At 37.2% G+C, this 25,943-nt stretch overlaps 1 protein-coding gene and 1 pseudogene across 3 annotated transcripts in view; both read right to left on the bottom strand.

Annotated features, from left to right (window-relative positions):
• The window catches only part of EIF4ENIF1 (eukaryotic translation initiation factor 4E nuclear import factor 1), a 70,199-nt gene that overhangs the window by 40,371 nt on the left and 3,885 nt on the right, over positions 1–25,943 (bottom strand). For all 3 annotated transcript variants that reach the window (XM_077160492.1, XM_077160490.1, XM_077160491.1), the window contains 2 exons: positions 3,198–3,271; positions 926–1,053 (listed from right to left, as the gene is read on the bottom strand). In XM_077160492.1, the coding sequence (XP_077016607.1) occupies positions 926–1,053; positions 3,198–3,271 (202 nt within the window). The remainder of the gene's footprint in view (positions 1–925; positions 1,054–3,197; positions 3,272–25,943) is intronic.
• Positions 10,178–25,784, bottom strand: LOC143682150 (calmodulin regulator protein PCP4 pseudogene; annotated as a pseudogene).

Here is a 25,943-nt window from a genome sequence, read left to right as displayed (position 1 = left end):
TTTTCTCTTTTTATTTCTTTTTCTGGAGTGATATAAATGTTCTAAGAAATGATCATGGTGATGAATATCATACACCTATGTGATGATATTGCGAGCAACTGATTGCACACCAAGTATGGGATGTTCATCTGTTAAGAATGTTTGTGTTGTATGTTGATTGATTTTATTAATAAAAATTAAAAAAAACCAAACAAACCAAAAAACCCAAATATCTGCTTGACTCTCTGCTTTGGATTCTTTTGGGTATATAACAAGAAGTGGGAAAGGGTGAGAGCTTATTAAGTCTATTGAGAAGAGTATACATGGAAGGGTCTTACAGTCCAAAACAGATCACTTGATCTTCTTTTCTCAGTTCCAGATTTATTTCAGAATGGGTTCTTGTATCATCTCAAAAAGAGGTGCTCTTACCACAAATTCCTTGACTGGTTTTACACTGCCAAGTCTCCATTTCACACTTCTATAGCTTTCCTAGCTTAAAGGGACAAATATCTTGAGTAGCAAACTTTACTCCAGTCTTAAATCATGTTCAAACCCTGCATGCAGATCATGGTGCACTATGAATTAAGAATTGTCAGAAATGATATATACCTAAGGACTAGTCTCATACTGGACATGAAGTATAATCATATTTCCAGCACAGCTTTATGCTACCTACCACACTGAACTCAGTTATCCATGCTACTGAAGGCCACAGATACTTCTCTTTCAAAAGCACATTTCTAATATAGACAGTATGTTTGCCACTGCTACACAGAAAGTCCATGACTCTTCCCGCCTCAGCTAGAAAAATTCAAGTAATAATTAGTTTATTTAATAATGATATTCCTCCCCCAAGGCATAAAATTTTCACAACTAAGAATGAAGCTAGCAGCCTACAGCATGTCCCCCAAGTCAGCGCCCCACTTCTGAGTGACACTGTGCTCACCTACTGTCCTGCGCACCAGAGGAGGCCGGTCTGCATCCAACTCCTTCTTTAGACTTTCCACTGGTGAGCTCCGTTCTGAAGCTGGGTAGAGAGACGCATGCCACTTTTCAGGGTCCCAGACACCATCACTACATGTCAAAAGGTACCAATGGTTAGCACTTACACCCATGAACACCTGTAGTCTAATTTCTAAAGCTCTTCACGTAAAAAAAAAAAAGTCACGAAGTCGCTTTCCAATATAAAATTTGATGGTTGCTGTCATCTTAAAATGAAAACAAAAACCACCCATTAATTCAACAATACTTTTGTTGTTCAAATAACACCAATATTCACTGGAACACCACAGGCCTGGGCATTAATGAAACATTCAGACTACAAAGCTTAGGATACACATACACCACCAGAACTACACCTGTCATCACGAAGAAGACATTCTACAAATACTGAATACTTTTACTGAAGATCAGTAGAAGTTAAGAAAAACCTTCCTCAACCCTCTCACCAGAAACAGATTCTCTAATGTTCTGGTATGTACTTCTCCAGAATTTCTGCACACAGGCTCAGTCTTTCCAAAACAGGATAGACAGCTCAAGAGACTAAAATTTGTATTTTGGGTTTTATTGTATTATTCATTCACTAGCAACAACAGATTATACAGTGTACAAAGGAGAAGCTTTGGAGACCAACAATCTGGGATCAAATTCTAGCCCTGCTATCCTCCACTGGGGACATTCTGGACAAGTTACTGAGCTGTATCCTTCCAGATGTCTACAGAGAGAACTTTCCCAAATCAGACTAGTCTTGCCACATACTAGCACCATACTCTCGGTTTAACCTTCAAGGTCTGGGGGGGTTGTAATGTTAGACTCTTACCAGTAATTAACTATCCTCCAAAAAGGCAGGGCTTATATATATATACATATATATATTTTTTGCATGGGCAGGCACCAGGAAACGAACCCAAGTCTCCATCATGGCAGGTGAGAACTCTGCCAGCAAGACACTGTGGCCCGCCCAGGCAGGGAGTACTTTAATAGCACCAGGCACAGTATTTGCCACACAGCAGGTACTGAATGAACATTTCTTGAACAAGTAATCTCTCAGCCTCAAACTCATTATCAATAAAGCTATTAGCTACGCTTTATTACTTGGAGGACTTGTGAGGATTACTTGGAGAGTTTACAAGCTCAACAAATTTTAGTTCTCTGGGACAAGAGAAAACAGCAGAATGAGTTCTCTCTCCTTTTTAAAATTTGTATTACTATTATTAGGCACAGTGTCATTCACTTTGAAATACATTTCAAAGCTAATATGTCTGCCCTGACAAATTAATTTTATGCCAAGAAGAAATAGTTTAACAATAAAACTCAACTTAAAGCATAAGAAGACTTTACAGCTTTAAAGGAAAAGCCGCTTGCTTGAGATTTATGAAAAATCTTAACGAATTGGCATAGTCATTATTCAAGTATCAGGGGAAAGTGGTGAGATGTACAGGTTTAACCAGCCTTCCGAACAGTCTATATACAAATTCAATCAAGAAATTAAGCTTAATAGATGCTTCATACATTAAAAATGTGGGCCAAAATGAACCATTAATTTTGATATTTAAGAGATGACTTGGAAGCCCAATCTGGGTTATTTTGATAGGGATTTTCAGACCATTTTTAACCATAGTCTTCTTAAACCAAGAAGGTTTAAGAACCTTCTTACAAAGGAGCCTGAGATCCTAAAAAAAAAAGGTCATCTGCAAAGCTGAATGTTTCTGTTTTGTTTAGAAGAGGGGGTGGACCTGAGGCAGACTCTCAAGAAAGTACCCTCAAAGCACCTTTGGGGCACCCTGTCATAAACAAAACAAAACAAAAAACAAAAGGCACAGTGGGAAAACCACTGGTAGAGGAAAAAAATACCCTGGTATGCACTCTCTGGTTCAAGCCTTAATTTATTTTTCTGACTATGTGACTTTGACAAAGTCATTTTCTAGTTTTGGTCTCATCACCAAAACAAGTTGAAAGGAAACTGACTTGGTTGTCCTGAAGGTCCCTTGCAGCTCAAACCTTTGATTAATAGTTTAGAGCACCATGAAATAAATGAAGATAATGCAGGGAGATGCTATTTTGTCATGTTCATAGCCTATTTCCTGTATTCCTGTGCAGAGCCCAATGTTATAAACACTGATTATCTCCCCACCCATGAGTATCAAAATCCCCACAAAATTTACCAAGTTTGGTGTGACATAAAGTTTACAAATAGAAATACACACTTCCATTCATACCTGTCATACTTTTCAGAGAGGCATGATGGTCTCTGTTTGGAATGGGGGCGTTCTTTTATATCCAAGAGCTCCTCCTGAAAAGAGAAATCAGATGGTGATTTTTGAATCAAATCTCTCAAGTCAGACACTTTCAGGTTTTTTTTTTTTTGCATGGGCAGGCACTGGGAATCGAGCCTGGGCCTCCGGCATGGTAGGTGAAAACTCTGCCTGCTGAGCCACCGTGGTCCGCCCTCAACTTATTTTTGTGGTGAGTAATTCCAAGTTTGTTTCACATAGTTCATTTATTTATGTATTCCTTAATGTGCATCCGATCAAGGTTCTTACAAGCTTAAGAAACATTCTCAATTAACTTAATAGTGATACGTTTCTTGCTAAAACACATTGTTTATCTCATAAAGCACTATTTAATAAGGTTATATTTAGCAACATGAATGCTCAAAAGCATCTGGAAGCTTGCATAAAGCCTTCAGCTAATCTTACCACTCTTCAGTGACATTAAAGATGTCAATTTACAAGAGGATAAATATTTTTTAATGTCTAATAAAGTTGCAAGTATTTGGAATCTTGAATAGGGCATGAGATTTTGTTGGACTCTCTAATAAGGTATGAGATTTTGTTCGTTTGTCCAGTAAACCCCAGGGTGATTTGGACAGTGAATAAAGAAGTATTTGCAAAGTCCCCTTGGGGGAATGGAGAGAAAGGAGGCAATATTAAACTTCTCTATCTGGAGAATTTCTGATATTCTAGCAAGCAATGGAAACAACCAAATAAATAAGCCAGGCCTTTGATCTTGGGGACTGCCCCTATGAAACTTAAACCTGAAAAGGACAGGCTAAGCCTACTTTAAATTAGGCCTAAGAATCACCCCCAGAGAACATCTTTTGTTGCTTAGATGTGGCCTCTCTCTCTAAGCCAACATGACAAGTGAACTCACTGCCCTCCCCCTATATGTGGGACATGACTCCCAAGGATGTAAATCTTCCTGGCAACGTGGGAGAGAAATCCTGGAATGAGATGGGACCTGGTATCAAGGGATTGAGAAAATCTTCTTGACCAAAAGGGGAAAAGAGAAACGAGACAAAATAGAGTGTCAGTGGCCGACAGATTTCAAAGAGTCTAGATGTTATTCTGGAGGTTATTCTTACACATTATATAGATAACCCCTTTTTAATTTATGGTGTATCAGAGTAGCTGGAGGGAAGTACATGAAACTGTAGAGTTGTATTCTTGTAACCTTGTTCCTTGAAGATGACTGTATAATGATACAGCCCTGGTGTCTGATGTTCCTTTCATCTAGGGTATGGACAGATGAGTAAAAAACATGGATAAAAAATAAACAAATAATAGGGGGAACAAAGGTTAAAATAAATTGGGTAGATGGAAATATTAGTGATCAATGAGAGGGAGGGGTGAGGGATATGGTATGTATGAGTTTTTTCTTTCTTTATCTGTAGTGATACACATGTTAAAAAAAAATGATCATGTTGATGAACACACAATTATGTGATGATATTGTGATCGTACACCACGTATAGAATGTTTGTATGTTGTTTTATCAATAAAAATATTTTTTAAAAAGTAAAGTTGCATGTATAAAAATAGCAGTGAACATTATATTTAATGGTGAAAAACTGACAGTTATAGGAACAAGACAAACATGCCCACTTACTCCATTTCTACCCAACACTGTACTGGAAGTTCTAACTAGAACAATTAGACAAGAAATAAAAACAAAAGACATCCAAATTAGAAAGGAGGAAGTAAAATTATCTCTATATGAAGATGATATGATCTTATAAGCAGAAAATCCTAAAGTACATACAAAAACTGTATTAGAGTTAATAAATTATCAAAGTTATAAGATATGAAATCAACTAAAAAATCAGTTTTGTTCTGATATACTAGTAATGGTTGTTCCAAAAAGGATATTAAGAAAACAATTACATTCATAATAGCATAAAAAATAATAAATAGGAATATATTTAGCCAAGGATATAAAAGACATACTTTGAAAACTATAGAACACTGCTGAAAGAAATTAAAGAGCTAAATAAATGGGAAGACACCTGTATTTATATATTGGAAAACAATATTATTAAGATGGCAACATTATCCAAAGCAATCTATAGATTTGAATGAAAAAAAAATCTATCCTAAAATTCATTAGAACTGCAAGGGATCCTGAATAATGAAAACAATCTTGAAAGAGAAGAACAAAGTTGTAGGTCTCACACTTCCTATTTCAAAACCTATTACAAAGCTACAGTAATCAAAACAGCGTGGTAGTGGCATAATGACAGACGTAGAGATACATGGAATATAACTGAGAGCCCAAACATAAGCCCATATAACATCTGTGGTCATTAATTTTGGACAAGGGTGCCAAGACCATTCAGTGGGGAAAGATCAGTCTCTTCAGCAAAAGGTGTTGGGACAACTGGAGAGCCACATACAAATACACCATACCCCAAAATTAACTCAAAATGGATCAAGGACCTAAATACAAAAGCTAAAACCATTAAACTCTTAGAAGCTAACACAGGGTAAAATCGTCAAGACCTTGGACTTGGCAACAGTTTCTTAAATATGACACCAAATGCAAGAAAATAACTTCTGTGCTTTAAAGAACACTATCAACAAAGTGAGAAGACAATCCACAGAAAGGGAGATAATATTTGGAAACTCTATCTCTGATAAGGATTTAGTATTCAGAATATATGAAGAACTCTTACAACCCCACAAAACAAAGACAAAAACCCAATTAAAAAATAGGCAAAAGGGCAGGCAATGGTGGCTCAGTGGCAGAGTTCTTCCCTGCCATGCCAGAGACCTGGGTTTGATTACCAGTTCCTGACCATGTGGAAAAAAAAAAAAGGCAAAACACTAAGAGGATACTATGTACGCCAACAAACTAGACAACTTAGATGAAATGGACAAATTCCTGGAGACACACAAATGAGCTACACTGACTCAGGAAGAAATAGAAGATCTCAACAAACCAATCTTAAGTAAAGAGATTCAATCAGTCATCAAAAATCTTCCTACAAAGAAAAGTCCAGGGCCAGATGGCTTCACAGGGGAATTTTATCAAACATTCCAGAAAGAACTAACACCACTCCTGCTCAAACTTTTCCAAAAATCTGAGGAGAAAGGAACTCTACCTAACTCATTTTATGAGGCTAATACCATTTTAATACCAACACCAGGTAAAGATGCTCTAAGAAAGGAAAACTACAGACCAATCTCCCAATGAACATAAGTGTATCACAATGCAGACAGATACAGCCCTGTCTAAAGACCAAATTAAAACACCAGAGGAGACACAGACATTAGAACAACTAGTCAAAGATGTTCATACAACTCTACTTAATAAAATAAGTGGGATAGCAAATGACATAAAGGAGATCAAGAAGACAGCAGAAGAGCATAAAGAAGAATCTGAAAGAATAGAACAACAGTGGATATCACAGAAATTAAAGACCCTGTTTACCAAATAAACATACTAGCGGCACACAACACCAGATAAGAAGAGACAGAAGAAAGAGGAAGTGATACAGAGGACAGAATAATTGACTTCGACGACTCAAAACAACAAATGGCAAAAAAGATGGAAAAAATTGAATTGGAACTCAGGGAAATTATAGGCAAAACAAAGCGCCCAAATATAAGAACCATTGGTGTCCCAGAAGGAGAAGAGAAGAGTAAAGGGCTAGGAAGAGTAGTTGAGGATATAATGAGGGAAAACTTTTCAATGCTCATAAAGGACATAAATATAAAAGTCAAAAGAAGCCCAACGAACTCCAAACAGAATAAATCCAAATAGGCCTTCCCTAAAACACATACTAATCAGTCTGTCAAATGTTGAAGAGAAACAGAAAACCCTGGAAGTGGCAACAGAAAAACAATCTACTACATACAAGGGAAACCAAATAAGGCTGAGTTCAGACTACTCAACTAGCACCCTGGAGGCGAGAAGGCAGTGGTATGATATATTCAAGATTCTGAAAGAGAAAAACTTGCAGCCAAGAATTCTTTACCCAGCCAAACTGTCCTTCAAAATTAAGGGAGACGATGAATCCCAGAGTGATTCAATCAGTGAGTGGAAAAGTATTTACAAAGCCTCCTTTGGGGAATGGTGAGAACAGGGAGAAATTTAACTTCCCCAAGTTAAATTCTTGATATTTTCACAAGCAGTGTGAACAACCAAAGCTATAGGCTGAGCCCCCAGTCTTGGGGTTTGTTCATATGAAATTTAACCCCACAAAGGATAGGTCAAGTCTTAAATTTAGGCCTAAGAGTCACCCCCGAGAGAGCCTCTTTTGTTGCTCAGATGTGGCCTCTCTCTCCAGCCAAAACAACAAGCAAACTCACCACCCTTCCCCTGTCTACGTGGGACATGACTCCCAGGGGTGTGGACCTTCTTGGCAACGTGGGACAGAAATCCTAGAATTAGCTGAGACTTAGCATCAAGGGATTGAGAAAACCCTAGAATGAGCTGAAACTTAGCATCAAGGGATTGAGGAAACCTTCTCAACCAAAAGGGGGAAGAGTAAAATGAGACAAAGTGTCAATGGCTGAGAGATTCCAATAGGTGTCGAGAGGTTATCCTGGAGGTTATTCTTACGCATTAAGTAGATATCACTTTGTTATTCAAGATGTACTGGAGAGGCTGGAGGGAACTGCCTGAAAATGTAAAGCTGTGTTCCATTAGCCATGTTTCTTGAGAATGATTGAATAATGATATAGCTTTCACAATGTGACTGTATGATTGTGAAAACCTTGTGTCTGATGCTCCTTTTATCTACCTTGTCAACAAATGAGTAGAACATATGGAATAAAAATAAATAATGGGGGAGCAAATGTTAAAATAAATTTAGTTTGAAATGCTAGTGATCAGTGAAAGTGAGGGGTAAGGGGTATGGTAGGTATATATTTTTTCTCTGTTGTTTTATTTCTTTTTCTATTGTCTTTTTATTTCTTTTTCTAAATTGATGCAAATGTTCTAAGAAATGATGAATAGGCAACTAAGTGATGATATTGTGAATTACTGATTATATATATTAATGTTTTATTTCATTTGTTAAATTTTTTTAATTAATAAATAAATTTTTTTTTTTAAATCTTCAAAAAAAAATTAAGGGAGAATTTAAAGTTTTCACAGACAAAGAAGTCCTGAAAGAATTTGACAACAAGAGACTGGTCCTACAAGAAACATTAAAAGGATTTCTGCTGGCTGAAAAAAAAATACAGGAGAGGGAAGTCTGGAGGAGGGTACAGAATTGAAGAGTACCACTAAGGGTAATTTAAAGACTACAAAGAGAAAGAGGAAAAAGAACACATAGATCTGATAAATAAAAAAAAAATAATAAGATGGTAGAATCAAGAAACACCTTTTCAGTAATAACTTTGAATGTCAACAAACTAAACATACCAATTAAAAGATACAGATTGGCAGAATGGATTCAGAAACATAACAGCTATATGCTACTTACAAGAGACTCATCTTAGACCCAAGTATACAAATAGAATGAATATGAAAGTATGGAAAAAGATTTTCCATGCGAGTTGCAACCAAAAGAAAGCAGGAGTAGCTATACTAATATCCGACAAAATAGACTTTAAATGTAAAGATGTCAAAAGAGACAAAAAAAGGACACTATATAGCAATTAAAGGGTCAATTCACCAAGAAGATAAAACAATCAAAATCTTTATGCTCCCAATCAAGGACTTTCAAAGTACACGAGATAGACACTGGCAAAACTGAAGGGAGTGATAGATGTTTCAACAATAATAGTAGGAGACTTCGATACTCCACTCTCCACTATAGAAAGAACAATCAGACAGAAGATCAACAGGAAATAGAAAATTTAAATAACTTGATAAATGAATTAGAAGTAACAGACATATATAGGTCATTGCACCCCAAAGCACAAGGATATACATTCTTCTCTAATGCTCATGGAACATTCTACAGGACATGGAACATTCTACAGGACAGAGCATATGCTGGGGCACAAAAAAATATCTTTATAAATTTAAAAGCACTGAAATTATTCACAGCACTTTCTCTGATCACAACAGGATGGAGATGGATCTCAATATCTATTAAAGAATGAAAATATTCACAAATATAAGGAGATTATAATAACACACTCTAAAACAACCAGTGGATTAAAGATGAAATTGTCAGAGAAATCAGTAGCTATCTGGAGATTAATGAAAATGAGAATACAACTTACAGAATTTACGGGATGTGGCAAAGGCTGTACTGAGAGGGAAATTTATTGCCCTAAATGCCTAAATTAAAAAATAAGAAAGAGAAAAAATCGAGGATTTAACAGCACACCTGCAAGAACTTGAGAAAGAACAGCAAAGTAACCCCAAAACAAATAGAAGAGAAATTACAAAGAGCAAAGCAGAGATAAATGGGAGAACAAAAGAACAATAAAAAGAATCAATAAAACCAGAAGTTGATGGGCCACTAGCAAGACTGACAAAGAAAAAAAGAGAGAGGATGCAAATAAACAAAATCAGAAATGAGAAGGAGTGTGTTACCACAGATTCTGAGGAAATAAAAGAAATCTTAAGAGGATACTATGAACTATATGTCAACAAAACTAGACAACTTAGATGAAATGGACAAATTTCTGGAGACGCACAAGCTACACTGACTCAGGAAGAAACAAAAGATCTCAACAAACCAATCACAAGTAAAGAGATTCAATCAGCCATCAAAAATCCTCCCACACTGGGCGGGCCGCGGTGGCTCAGCGGGCAAAGTGCTTGCCTGCTATGCCGGAGGACCTCGGTTCGATTCCCGGCCCCAGCCCATGTAACAAAAACGGAGAAACAGAATACAATAAAACAAGAAAATGTTTAAAAATGTTTCCCTTTCTTCCTTCCTTCCTTCCTTCTATCCTTCCTTCCTTCTCTCTGCCTTTCCTTTAAAAAAAAAAAAAAAAAAAAAAAAAAAAAAAATCCTCCCACAAAGAAAAGCCAAGGGCCAGATGGCTTCAAAGGAGAATTTCATCAAACATTCCAAAAAGAACAATTCTGCTCAAACTTTTCCAAAAAACGGAGGAAAAAGGAACTCTACCTAACTCATTCTATGAAGCTAATATATATTTTTTCCATCTTAACTCCATTTAATTACAACATCAAGGAAAATAGTTAGTTGCAGGGGAAATGGGACTGGAGGGAAACACAGAGATTAAACCACTCACAATGTCATTGTTTTGTACCATCCTACAGGGGAATAAATATCACAGTGCTCTGTACACGCATTTTAGGTTTGCTGTGTGTGTGTGCGGATCATGTGGGGATGTCTGCTTTTTAGGGTATTGCTCTTTTAATTTCTTGACAAGTGATGGTTGACTTTAGTATCTTGCAGCGAACTATGATGGGGCTCTCTTGCTAGGACTTAGAGCTGGTCTTTTTCTTCTGGAATTTTCTGAACTGTGACTGAATGGCCACCGCCGCACGTTCTGTCTCTGGCGCGTCCATATCAATGTCAAATTCTTCTTGACCGTTCTTCTGTCCATCATTTTCACCAGCCGTCTTTTCTTTTCCATCGGTTGCTCCAGCACCTGGTTGCTCACCTATGTTGGCATTAAAATGACAGTTCCCAGCTCTCTACTGCTCAGCACAGGGGACTATTCAAGGGTTGCTAATGAAGCTAATATCATTTTAATACCAAAACTGGGCAAAGATGCTATAAGAAAAGAAAACTACAGGCCAATTTCCTTAATGAACATAGACGCAAAAATTCTCAATAAAATAATAGCAAATTGAATCCAACAACTCATTCAAAGACTTATACACCATGATCAAGTGGGGTTTATACCAGAAATGCAAGGATGGTTCAATGCAAGAAAATCAATTAATACAATACAGCACATTAACAAATAGAAAGGAAAAAAAAAATCACACGATAACCTCAATTGAGGCTGAAAAAGCATTCGACAAAATTCAGCATCCTTTTCTCATAAAAACACCCCAAAAGATAGGAATCAAAGGTAACTACCTCAATATGATAAAATGACTACATGAAAAACCAATAGCCAGCATCATACACAATGGAGAGAGACTGAAAGCTTCCCCCCTAAGATCAGGTACAAGACAAGGATGCCCACCATCACCTCTATTATTTAACATTGTGCTAGAAGTTCTAGCTAGAGCAATGAGGCAGGAAAAAGAAATAAAAGGCATCCAAATTGGAAAGGAAGAAGTAAAACTCTCCTTATTGGCAGATATGATACTATAATAGGCAGATCTGAGAAATCTACAGCAAAGTTACTTGAGCTAATGTGGTGGGATACAAAACTAATGTGCAAAAATCAGTGACATTTCTATACACAAGCAATGACCTAGCTGAGGAGTCAGTTAAGGGAAAAATTCCATTCAAAATAGCAACTAAAAGAAACAGTAGTTAGGAATGAACTTAACGAGGGACGTAAAGAACTTGTACAAGAAAACTACATAACATTGCTAAAATAAATCAAAGGAGATCTAAATAGGTGGGAAGACATTCTCTGCTTATGGACAGGAAGGTCAAATATAGTTAAGATGTCAATTCTCCCCAAACTGATCTACAGATTCAACATAGTACCAACCAAACTTCCAAAAACCTACTTTGAAAATTTAGAAACGGTAATTACCAAATTTGTCTGGAAGGGAAAGAGACCCTGAATAGCTCAGAGCATCCTAAAAGAGAAGAACGAAGTGGGACGATTAACCCTCCCTGACTTTAAAACCTATTATAAAGCCACAGTGGTCAAAACAGCATAGTACTGGCACAAAGACAGAAGCATTGACCAGTGGAATTGAATTGAGAGTGCAGAAATAGACAACCAAATCTATAGTCAACTGATTTTTGACAAGGTCACCAAATCCTCTGAACCGGGACAAAATAGTCTTTTCAATAATTGGGCATGGAGGAACTAGACATCAATAGTAAAGAGAACAGAAGAGGACCCCTATCTTGTACCCTACCCAAAAATTAACTCAAAGTGGATCAACACCTAAACATAAGAACTAGCACTATAAAGCTTCTAAAAGAAAATGTAGGGAAACATCCTCAAAACTTAGACTACCTAAGAGTTACTTCTGGAGGACCTCTGTTGTTGCTCAGATGTGGCCTCAGTCTCTCTAAGCCCAACTCTGCAAATGAAATCATTGCCCTCCCCCACTACGTGGGACGTGACATCCAGGGGTGAGAGACTCCCTGGCAACATGGGAGAAGATTCCCAGAGATGAATCCAGACCTGGCACCATGAGATCAACAATTACATCCTGACAAAAAGGGGGAAAAGAAATGTAATAAAATAGTCAGTGGCAAAGAGAGTTCAAATAGAGTGGACAGGCTACTCTGGAGGTTGCTCTTACACAAGCTTCAGGTAGACCTTGCTACCTGTCATAACCTGCCAACCCGCAATCAGGTCCATTCCAGCCGATCCTAAAGAACACCTAGGGCAATGTATAAGATTCCACAAGAGTTCTAGGCATTAGAGTAACTTTCCAAAAACTTCCAACCTCCAGATGGGTCCCTGGTCCAGATAAGTCCTGAAACCTAACCCAGCCTCTCCAGAACATCAGACAGTTCCATCTCCCTACCCCATATTAGTGACAGATTCTTCCAATAACAAAAATTTAGAATTGCCATAGCCCAAACTACCCCAAAGAGAGGTATGGAAAGATCAAAGGTGATGTTGAAATTAAATGTAGAAGAAGGACTTAACAAATGAATACGAATGCTGAATCATTAAATTGGTATCTCTTTTAGTCTCCAGTATTTTAGAGCAGCTAGAAGTAAAAACCTAAAATGGTAAAATTGTAACCCACGTTAAAGTCTGAAATACGTTCTACAACTAATTGTGGTGCTGTGCTTGGAAATTTATAGCTTTTTTGTATATGTGTTATTGTTCACAAAAAAAGAAGGAATGAAAAGTTGATTGTGATGATAAAGTATGTAAGCACCAACCCCCCCCAAAAGAAGTAAAAAGTGATGTGTTGAAAATATTTCTGCATTTTGCCAGATTAATTTTCTGAATCCTTCCCAAATTAATTTACAGGCTTAACATAATTTCTATCACAATTCCAGATTTGTTAAAAAAGACAAAATCTTTTTGAATTTCATATTAAATAATAACCAAATAGGAGTAAATGAAAAATTGGAAAACAGAAGAAAAAAAAGGCAAAACACCTGGGAAATTCCTGATACTCTCTCACCCCTTAGGGACTCCCAATTTAGTAAACCAAGCCCTCTATCTTGAGGCCTACTCTTAGAAAACTTATCTTTGTAAGGGGAAGCTAAGCCTATGTATAATTATGCCGAGGAGTCACCTCCAGAGAACCTCTTCTGTTGCTCAGAAGTGGACTCTCTCCAAGCCCAACTCTGTAAGTAAACTCATCACCCTTCTCCATATGTGGCACATAACTTCCAGGGGTATAAGCCTCCCTAACAACGTGGGATATGACTCCCAGGGATAAGCCCTGGCATTATATCCAATTGACAAAGCTTTCCTGACCAAAAGGGGGGGGGGGGGACTGGACACGGACACATAACAATAAGGTATCAGTGGCTCAGAGATTTCAAATAAGAGTGGAAAGGCTATTATGGAGTTACACTTATGCAAGCTTCAGCTTTGATATTGTAAATTGCCATGATATGCCAAGCCCCAACCAACAGTATTCCTGTAAAACCTAAAGAATTCCCAGGGCACTATCTCAGACTCCATAAAGTTTCATTAAGATTATTTTTCAGGGCGGGCCACAGTGGCTCAGCAGGCAGAGTTCTTGCCTGCCATGCTGGAGACCGGGGTTCGATTCCCGGTGCCTACCCATGCAAAAAATAATAAAATAAAATAAAATAAAATAAAATAAAATAAAATAAAGATTATTTTTCAGAAACTTAAAACCTCCAAATTGTTCCTATGCCAGATAAGCACAGAAACTCAGAGATACAGTCTCTCCGAGAGCATCAATCAGTTGTATTCTCTGACCCGATGATGTCAACATCTTTTCAACATGAACAAGTTAAAATTGTCTTTGCCCAAATATCCCTGAAGACTGAAAGATGGATCAAATGAGAGGAAGGACTTTAACAGAGAAGACAGGATATAACAGTTGATTATGACTACTGAATCATTCTATAGGTGTATATTGGAACAGCTAGAAGGAAATACCTGAAACTGTGGAACTGTAATCTATATGATACTTTGAAATTTCCTCTATAAGTACTTGTAAAAGCTGTACTTTGAAATTTATCACTTTTCTGCATATATATTTCACAATAAAACTGTTTAAAAAAATAGGCAAAGGATGAATAGACACTTCTCCAAAGAAGACAGACAAACTGATATAAAATAAGCCGATATAAAATGCTCAACATTATTTTATTAGGAAATGCAAATCAAAATGACAACGACATACCATCAAGTTATGAATGGATAACGTTGGTATAAATATAAAATGGAATATTATTCAGTCAAAAAATGAATAAAGTACTGATACATGCTACAATATGAACCTTGAAAACATTAAGTGAATGAAGCAGACACAACAGACCATATGATATATAATTTCATTTATATGATATATCCCAAGTGGCAAATCCATAGACAGAAAGCAGTTAGTGTTTCCAGAGGCAAGGGGGAAAGGTACAGGGTTTCCACAATATCAATGCTTGGTATATACCAAGAAGAGCTGAACGCAATGATACAAACAGACATTTGCACACTGAGGTTCATAGTGACACTATTTACAAGTGCCAAAAGATGGAAACAATCCAAATGCCAACAGAGAAGTGGATAAACAAAATGTGGTATATATATACGATGGAATATTAGGCAGTAATAAGACAAAATGAGGTCCCAAAGCATATGACGTGGATAAACCCTGAGGACATAATGCTAAGTGAAATATCAAACACGAAATGACAGATACTACATTATTTCATTATTATGGCTCAGATAAAGGTAGTATCAGAGGTTACCCTGTAGAATAAATATAGCAGACCTAGAAGTACACAAAAGCTAGAGACAGGAAAGGCTACCCAATGAGATTGAACCTAACTGCAAGGGTACAAATAAAAATGATGGTAACTAATTATTGGGGTTATACATAACTGCCATATTAAAAGTGAATATGACTGAAAGGGGATGTAGAGTGCTCACATGAACTATTTCAAAGGTTTGATACTAGACAAAAAAAACAACAGTAGAAGGGTATAGAGGGAAAATAAAATACATGCTATGGAAAATAATTATCAGGAATACATCAACAGAACCATAGCACTACCACTGTCAACTAATTGGGGGGAAGGGACAAGTGATAAGGGGTAGTTTTGATTTGTATTTGGTGACACCATGTTTGTTGTCTCTTTATCACTATGGACCAATGAAAACTGCCTAAAATTAAGAGTGCTGCTGATTGTACAACCAAATGAAGATACTGTAAGACATGGTTTATCTTGGACATTATCCATGATGCCCAATAGAGGGAGGGAGCTAAAGGGCGCAGTGACTGAGAAGAAGAATGGTGAAACTGTGATAACATTTATATGATGGAATATGGTGCTGCTACAAAAAGGAAGGATGTCGAGAGGCACACAATGAACTGAATAAACCTTGAGGATAATGCAGTGTGCAAAATAAGCCAGATACCAAAGAACAAATACGCTAAAGCCTTTTTCAGAAAATACTCATAAGAAAATTGGACCCTAGATTATAAGCTCTTATAGCAGCCACACTTTGTCTGAAGGTGTAAGTGTAGTTCTAGATTCTGCGACATTGAGTGATACGTGTATCAGCTGGTATTTCCCTGGAACTTTGAATAATTCTGTGACACCTAAAGACCCAGAAATGGAGTGTGGCAGCTCTGAAAGTTAGCATAGTTACATATACCAAAAGTTAAAGTAACGGAAAAAGAGATCATGCTTCAATCAGAGTTAAAAATGAAGCCAATCTGGCTGGGACTAAGGTAAATCAGAATACAGGATAAGAGATGATAATGTGTGAACTCTAGACCTTCACCTACTATATGAGACCAAAGATAGAGAGGTTTATTATGTCTACAACCAAATTTTCTATAGCATACAATCTAAATCCACCTGTATGGTCATCTCATTTAAACAACCCAAACTCTTGGAGTCCAGAATGGGAATGAGGCATTATCAGTCTGTACAGCTTAATGTAATACCAGGATACATCTCAGACTATGGTGGGCTGATAATTAAAAAGTATTGATAGACTCCCTTAAGGGTCTGAAGGGGAAAAAACAAAAGGGAACTATTAAATTTCCCCATCTGGGAAACCCCATGTACCCTGTACCCTCCCAACCACCAGGGACTCCCAAGAAAATAGGCCAAGTCCTTGATTTTGAGGCTTGCGCTTATGAAACTTATTTCTGTAGCAGAGAAGCTAAGATTAATTTAACACTAAGGTAAATCGGAATACTGGGGTAAGGGTGACATTGTATTTTGGAACTTCACGTACTATGAGACCAAAGGAAGAGAGGTTTATTTTGTTGAAAACCTAAATTTTCTGCAGCACATAATCTAACTCAACTTGTCTGTATAGCTCATTTAAACAACTCAAACACATGGAACCCAGAATGGGAATGAGGGTTTGTAATTCTTTATAGCTTAAGGTAATACCCAGGTACATCCCAGACTATGCTAGGCAGTTAATTAAAAGGTATTGGCACAGTCCCTTGAGGGATGGGAGGAAAAATATAGAACTACTAAGCTTTATCATTAGGGAAACCCCTGATACTGTCTCAAATATTACGGACTCTCAAGTCAATAGGCTGAGGCCTTGATCTTCTGAAAGTTATTTCTGTTGCAGAGAAGCTAACCCTACCTATGGTTATGTCTGAAACTTACTTGCTCAGATGTAGTCCCTCTCTCTTTAAGTCCAACTGTGCAAATAAAATCATTACCCACCCACCTACGTGGGACATGACATCTGGGGATGAAAGTCTCCCTGAAAGCATGGGATGACTCCCAGGGATGAGCCTGGCCCTGGCACTGTGTGATCCACAATACCTTTTTGACCAAAAAAGGGAAAAGAAATCTAACAAAATAAGGTTTCAGTGGCTAAGAAAGTTCAAATAGAGTCAAGAGGCTATTCTGGAGGCTACTCTTGCATGCTTCAGCTATATATTGCTAATTACCATGATGTGTCAACCCCCAACCAAATCTATTCTTGTTAACTCTAAAAGACACCTAGGGCTCAGGGCTTTATCTGAAATTCTACAAGTTTCATACACTAAGATTATTTTCCAGAAACTTACAACCTCCAGATGGGATCTGAGGCCAGATAAGTCCTGAAACCTGGAGAGGCCAGCATCTCAAAGAACATCAACTAGCCCCATTCCCCTATTCCATATTATTGATATTTCTTTACAACATGAAAAAATTAGAACAGGCAGAACCCAAATAGCCCTAAGGATTGGGAGAAGGATCAAAGGAGAAGGAGAAATTATAACAGAAGATAGGATTTAGCAAATGAGCATGACTGCTGAATCATTATACTGGTATTTATTTTAGTCTCCAGTGTCTTGGAGCAGCTAGAAGGAAAAACCTACATTGTGGAACACTAACCAAAACTGAACTCTGAGATCTTTTCTATAACTATTGCTACAATATACTTTGAAATTTATTGCTTTTTATATATGTATTTTATATTTCTTGATAAAAATGTTTAAAAAAAAAAAAAAAAGAGACTACCCATAACAAGGTCTAAGAATTGCTTCCAGGAAACCTCTTTTGTTGCTCAGATGTGGCTTCTTTCTCTCTAAGCCCAACTTAACAAGAAAAATCATCACCCTTGCCCCTACGTGGGACAGGACATTCAGGTGTAAAAATCTCCTTGATAAACGTGGAGTGTGACTCTCAGGGATCAGTCCGAACTTGGCACTGTGGGATCAACAATGCCTTCCTGACCAAAAGGGGGAAAAAGAAGTATAATAAAATAAGGCATCAGTGGCTGAGAGACTTCAAATAGAGTTGAGAGGCTACTCTGGAGGTCACTCTTACGCAAACTTCAGTTAGACATTGCTACTGATCTAACTTACCAAACCCCAACCAAAACCACTCCAGCCAATCCGAAAGAACATCTAGGGAAATACATAAGATTCTACAAAGGTTCCATGCACAAGGATAACTTTTCAGAAACCCACAGTCTCCAGATGGGTCCCTAGACCAGATTAAGTTATGAAACCTAGAGGGCACAACCTTTGCAGAACATCAGCTAGTTCCATCTCCCTACTCCATATTATTGACAGCCACTACCAACATGAAAAAGTTAAAATGGCCATAGCCCAAATAGCCCTAAACAGTGGGATAGAAAGATCAAAGGTAATAGTGGAGTTATACAGAAAAGATAGGGTTTAACAAACAACTATGATTGCTGAATCATTAAACTGATATTTCTTTCAGTCTCCATTATCTGTTAAAATTGTGGAATTGTACCCCATATCAAACTCTGAAATCTGTCCTACAACTAATTGTTGTCCTGTGTTCTGAAATTTATTAATTTTTTGTATATATGTTATTTTTCACAAAAAAGAAAAGTCAATTGTGATGATAGAAAAATATTTAGTCCTTCTAGCCTCCTATATTCTGGAGCAGCTAGAAGGAAAAATTTGAGAGGATGGTATAGTAGCTCATGACAAACTCTGGGATCTGTCCTGTAACTACCTGTTGAAGAGTGCTTTGAAAACTACTGCTTTTTTCTTTCTTTGCTTTGTATATGTGTTATGCTATACTATAAAAAAGTAAAAAATATGGCATCAGTGCCTAAGAGAGATCAAATAGAGTCAAGAGGCTATTCTGGAGGCTGCTCTTATGCAAGCTTCAGTAAGGTAGTGCTAATTACCATGATTTCCTAAACCCCAACCCACTCCTATTAACTCTTAAGAACACCTAGAACTCAACTGAGACTCTATAAAAGTTACATGCACCAGGTTTGCTTTCCTGGAACCTACAATCTCCAGGGGGTTCCTAAGCCAGAAAAATCCTGAAACCCAGAGGGACCAGTCTCTTCAAGATTATCAATTAATTAGTGTCAACACCCCTTTCTCAATATGAAAAAGTCAGAATAGGCATTGGCTAAAGATCCTTACAGACTGGGAGAAGAAACAAAGGAAAAATAAGTATAACAGAAAATATGACTTTTGAATCACTATATTAATAATATTCCTTTTAGCCTCCAGTGTTTTGGAGCAGCTGGAAAAATCTGAACTAAGGAATGGTAACCCATAACAAACTCTGAAATCTGTTCTGGAACTACTTGTTGAAGCATACCCTTGAAAATTATTGCTTTTTCTTTCTTTACTTTGTATGTATGTTATATTTCACAATAAAAAGCATTTTTAAAAATAGGTATGGGATCTGCTTTTGGGGTGATAATATTCTGGAATGAGATAGTGTTCATGGTTGCACAGCACTATAAATGTATTCAATGCCACTGAACTGTACATTTTAAAATCATTAAAATGGTGAATTTTTAGGCAAAAAAAAAGACAGCACAAAAAAACCCCGTATATCATTTATTCACCTAGACTCACCTGTTAACTTTTTCTCCCATCTGCTTTATGACTTGTACTCTATCTATATAACATTTCCCTGAAGCATTTGAGAGTAAATTGCATAAATTGTGATACTTGACTCCTCATTACTTCAATGGCTACTTCTTAAGAACAATTATTTTAATCTCCCATCAGGTTCCATGTGAAAACTAAGCCCTACAGAAAACAATGTAAGGGACTATCTTCTCTACTTTTCCAAGTAGCACTCATAATACTTAGCCAGTATTATTCATAACAGATGAAAAGTGTAAACCACCAAAATGTCAATCAACCAGTGAATGGATAAACAAAATGTGGCACATCCATATGATGGACTATCATTCAGTCATAAAAAAGAATGAAGTACTAACACAAGCTACAACAGGGATGAACCTAGTAAATGTTAGGCTAAGTGAAAGACAGTCAGAAAGGACCTTGGCTAACATGGTTGCATTTATATGAAATGTCCAGAATTGGCAAATCCATAGCGACAAAGTAGTAACTTCTAACAGGTATGGAGTTTCTGTTGGGGTAATATGAATGTTCAGGAATAAAGATTTAGGTGATGGTTGCATAAGCCTGAATAAATAAAAAAACACTTTAAAGGGGTGAACTTTAAATATGTGAATTACATCTCAAAAAAAAGTTTATTATATTGAAACAAAGGATCCAAAATAACCAGTGCTTAACGTTTTGCTCAGTATAAATGCTCTTCTTACAGACCTACTGCTCTAATTACACTCAGATAAAAGAAGTTCCTCAGGTTGGTAATTTTTTTTTTTAATTATGGTAAATATATAATAAAATTTGCCATTTTAACCATTTAAGTGTACAATTCAGTATAATTCAATTAATTTCATTTACAGTATTGTGCTAACATCACCACCATCCATTACCAAAAAACATTTCCATCACTGTAAAGAGACGCTCTATACCCATTAAGCAGCAGCTTCCCATTTCCCCCCTCCCTGCAGCCTCTGGCAAATGCTAATATTGCAATGTATATATGGATAGACACATTTTGTTTAGCCATTTATCTGCTGACGCACACTTAGGCTGTTTCCAGTTTTTGGCTATTGTGAATGATGTTGCAATGAACATGGCTGTACAAGTATCTGAGTCTGTTTTCAATTCTTTTGGGTATATGCCTAGGAGTGGAATTGCTGTGTCATATAGTAATTCTGTGTTTATCTTTTTGAGGACCTGGCAAACTGTTTTCCAGGTAAAAATGTTTTAATATTTTTGCTCATATTATTCAAGTTTGTTTCTTTATGTCTGGTATATTATAGGTATGAATAAATTCTCAAACGACAAACTTGACAGGCCTGTAAGAACAGGCAGGAAAGCAGTGAGCCAGTTGTATGTTGGCATTAACTGCCCCAGTAGCTCCATTTAAGCCAAGGTGCACCTCTGACCACATGTAGTGGCTGAAACACAGCTCAACTAACATGTCTGTAGAGGATCAAGGGCCATTTTCTCATTATTAAGCTAAGAATTTGGTAAAAAACAAAACAACTCATAAATTGTAAAAGCTTCTAGGAATAACTTTAAACATCCATGTAAATCTATACTTACTATTCTAGAGAGCAGGGCTCCTTCACCATGACCAGTTCCATGGTCTCAAAGAGTCCTAGAGAACCCCCCCCAAAGTATGCAAATTCAGCATGTATGTAATTTCTGCATTGAGGTTCATCTTCAGAAGACTTTCAATGGACCCCAAAGATGTTAAAATTATTTTAAATTAAGCACTTTTCTCAAAATGTGGCCAAGGTCCACCTGGATGATTGGGGGAAAATGAGGCTTCCGATGGGTTCAGAAGGCTAAATGTGAGTTACCCTTCACCAACAATGTCCTAAGATATATAAGATGGTGTCCTACTCTGAGAGGAGCTTTCACTCAAGTGGGGAGGAGAGAAACCACAAGCTAAGTGCTCTTGGGTGTGAATATAAAACTAGCTTTTCCCAAAACTGTCCACAGAACATTTTTTTTATGCAGGCTCAGTACTCATCTGAAGCAAATGGCTCTTGTCCCTACCCCAAGTCTTCCAGTATCTCAAGAGAAATGTTTCTTGAACTTGCCTTCTCAACAAGAGCCCTTAACACCAATTGTTCCTGGAGAGGAACCCTGTTGGGATATTTTCAAAGAAAACCTTCAGTTTGGCTAAAGTCAAAATACTTGGGATATGTCCACTCTTACTCTTTTGCAGAGTCCTAAGAACCCACAGAAACTTGTTGTGGTAAGAAGTTCTTTCATAGACAAATTCACTGAAATTATCATCTGGATAATGAGACATCACTCTTTGCACAGGTTACTAAAATCTGACCAGGCAAGAACAAGTTGCTAATTGCTGAATAGCCACACACCCAAGGAAGTATAAATGCATTTTCTAAGTTGTGGCAGCCTTTGCTTAAGAAAGCTCATCAAGCCTTCCCAAAATATATACTTAGAAGTTATGAATATGGACACACAGCTTAGTGATCAGTACTAAAGGAGAAAGCAAAAAATTTGAGTATAAGTCCAATATAAAAGTGCTTAAAAGTCTCATACAGTTTCTTTCTGTAGAAATCTCATGCAGAAGCAACTATGCATTCCGACATCACAGAAAAATTTCATACAAGTCACTTAGAGAAGGGGATAAAAGGAGAAATAATTCTTTACCTTTGTGAGCTGATTTCAATTCATAAATAGTACAAAGCTCTTTTTTTAAGGGTAGATTTTTTGTAGAAATTCAAAGTTTTATTTCACTGTTTGCAGACAAAGCACTCTAAAAGCATCCCAGTACCCCACCTGTGTGTGGGTACCTGGCTCTCTTTGAAGAAGGTAAATGTCTTGAGAGCAGCATTTAAGTTGGGTCTGTACTTGACCTCCTCCCTCAGTTTCCACCCTCCACACACCCACTAGAATTGGGCCTGGCCCATCAGACTCTCAAGTGTTTGCTGAACTGACCAAATATTTAATTCTACAGAGTCATAACTTTTTTAAAAGAGTAGGAAACCTTTAAACCAGGGGATAATAGCATCCATATTTGGTACCCAGGGCAACAGTGAACTAACAACACGTGGGATATATGAGATCCACTACACAGGCACTCATTCATGATGTTTGTTGTTCATTGGGGTACTGTTTAGAAATTCTTACAGGTGAGGATTTAAACTGGATCATATCATAGCTGATAAACAGGACTTCAGCACCTGGAGTTACCCAAGCATGTAAGGGTAGCCGATTTGATGCAAAGCCTTTCTTCTTTTGAAATAATTATTTGAAACTGAGAAAATGGAAATTGAAAAAAACAGGAAAACCTTTTTTTTTCTTACTCAAATTTTTTCAGTTGATCTGGCTGAACAGTAACAACAAACCTTGGCTTTTAATGTGTTTATACAAGTGATAAAAGCAATATAAAACATTAAGTAAGCACGGAGATAAAACTAGAAAGAAATTTAAAATATGAAAATTATTTTTAAGATAATGGCATTACTTCTTTAATAGGATTTTCCGGTTTCACATTAAAATAGAGATGGGTACCTTTAAAAAATATTAACTATGACACAAACATTTTTATCTAAAATTACAGCTTTTCAGTACTACTCCTCATCAGCCTTATTACATCACAAGCAATTTTTAGAATTTACTATATGCCAGGCACTTTTCTAAGCCCTGAGCATGCATTTTCTCATTTAAACCCCTCAAAAATCCTATGAGGTAAGAACTATTCCACCCCCATTGTACAGTTAAGGAAAAGGACAGGATTCAGAGAAGCTAAAATACAATAGCCAAAGACCAGAGAGGTAGGTAAAGGTTAGAGTGAGAATCCTAAACCAGTAAGTGGGGTTCAACAGCCTATGTAGTTTCCTTTCCACTGTGGAATGCACGCCCCCCTATTCATTGCTCTCAAATCTGAGTTTATCCCTGTCTAGCACAACCACTGGGGACCCTGAGCCAAACTGCCACTTTTGGACATGTCGCCTGTAATTCTCTTCTTGTAGTTCTTTGCTGAATCAATGGCCCTGACCCCATATTTCTATGTTAAATGATCTAATTGTGAAGCGCTGACTCCCTGCCTAGCTAGAAGTCCATGAGTGAGTAGGAGAGGATACTCATGGGGGTAAGAGCCCTGAATCCCAGCTTTTCAAGGTGACTCGGAATTGGAAAAAGTAGGAAAGAGCAGTCAGAAGGCAGTATTCATGGTTATGCCAGCCAGTGCCCTCTAAGAACTTCCAAATAGCTAGGTTTTCTGCACAGGTGACACATTAAGATTGTACAATGATTTTTCATGCTATAATTCTGCCCCCCCCCATATAAACAGGTATCCCTATTTTTATATTAACTTAAGAAGTTAATTATTTTAGCTAAGGATGCCACTGAATGCCACTTGTTAGAAATTACAACTCAACTCAGTTTATGGGAGATACATACAAAGTTACCAAATAAGATGCTTTGTGCAGAATAACTGACCACCTAACTACTGGTTTTAGCCTAGGATTTAAATGACAATTATTCTTTCCTCAGAGGCTTGACTTCCAGCCTCATAGCTGATATTTTTCAAGATAGGAGGATTACTCAAATCAGTACAATTCAGTTGCTTGTCAATTTTCATAATGGTTTTAAAGCAAGGTCATAAACATTGCTATCCTGCTGTGACCGACTGGCTCACCACTCACAAATTAGGGTGGCTTCCTTTAAATATTTCTGCAGACATGGATGTCTAGAATGGTGCCAATTCAAAACTAGTCAAAGCAATGAAAAGCACATATGAAGCGAAGCTCAGAAAATCCAACACCTAACACTCCTGAAAAGGAGAAAGCTTCAATTCCAAGTCCCATGTGAAATGACAAGCACATTCACCATGTTATTCTAAAACTACCATTAACCTAAATCCTCTTGAATGGGATAGAAAATGAACCTATTTCCAAATAAATTTGGTAGAGAAAACCATTAAATCCAAATTTCCTTGCCACTAATCTACAAAATGCTCTTAACCATCTCTTTAATTACAATGATCTACGTACAGCATAATTCTGAGGTCAGAGTGTCAAAAATGGACAATATTGAGCTTCATAATCTTTGCCGGAGACATACATAAATTCTATTCTAAGAGAGAAAAAATATCTCCCTCTAAAAGACTTAAGCATGATGATGGAAATACATATAGCTGAAATATACACACTGCCCTCTGATTAGAATGTGAAAATGACTCAAAATTCTTTCTGTCTGGACTCTTCATGCCCACTACCAGTCAGAACTTGAAATGAAAAAGAGATGGGAAATTTGAAATCATTTAAATTTATAAACAAATCAATTTTCTCTAATTCAATAAGCTTTCTCCCATTCAGAATTCACCTGTTAACATTTTAGGTAATGAATTAAAGTTTTAAAACACTACTTAAGGGATTCCTCAGACAACACCCCCCCACCCCCAGAACTGGACACCCAGGACAATGCAGAGAAATCCTACTGGAAAGGGCTGATGTGAATTCCGGGGACCGACGCAGACAGGAATCTGGCAGAGATGGAGAATGCAATCCAACTGTTTACATAATCAATAGCTGCAAAAATTACAAGAGAGATGGTGCTCCAGTAGGATTTGGAGTTTACTGGGGACCTGGTAATCCTCTAAATGTAAGTGAGAGGGTTTTTGGATGGCAGATAAACCAAAGGGCAGAACATAGCAAATGAATAAGCCAAGAGCCAAAACACAGGTAAACTCACTGTTGGAACAGATAACAAGTTTATCATCAAAAGACATGACAGAAGAGATTAGTAACTGGAAAGAAAATAGACGGAAAATAACCTCCAGAAGAGATGTTAACAGAAAAGATTTTAAGAAGATTGATCAAGTGTCCCAAGGAATGGATATTCAGTGGGAAGCATGTTCCTGGTCATTAAAGGCATCAAAAACAATGAAAAAGCCAATAGATTGGGACAGAAGGATCTAGAAAAACAAAACGATTCTCACCATAGGCATTTACCTGCCATCTTGGCGCTACTGGCCTGGTGTCAATTTCCAAAGATTCTCCCATTCTCCCATAAGCATTTCCATATAAAACTTGTCTTCTCACACTTATTTCTACCTTTTTTCTGCCACTGTTAATATCCACCTCTTTGTTAAGCACAATATAATAAAATACAGACTTCCTGCTTAAAAAAAAAAAAAGACCAAACACTAAGCTCTCTCAAGT

Source organism: Tamandua tetradactyla, chromosome 5 (genome assembly GCF_023851605.1).
Source record: "Tamandua tetradactyla isolate mTamTet1 chromosome 5, mTamTet1.pri, whole genome shotgun sequence".
In the NCBI taxonomy this organism is placed as follows: domain Eukaryota; kingdom Metazoa; phylum Chordata; class Mammalia; order Pilosa; family Myrmecophagidae; genus Tamandua; species Tamandua tetradactyla.
The sequence above is the reverse complement of the archived record's forward strand: the minus strand, read 5'-3'. Positions and strand labels throughout refer to the sequence as shown.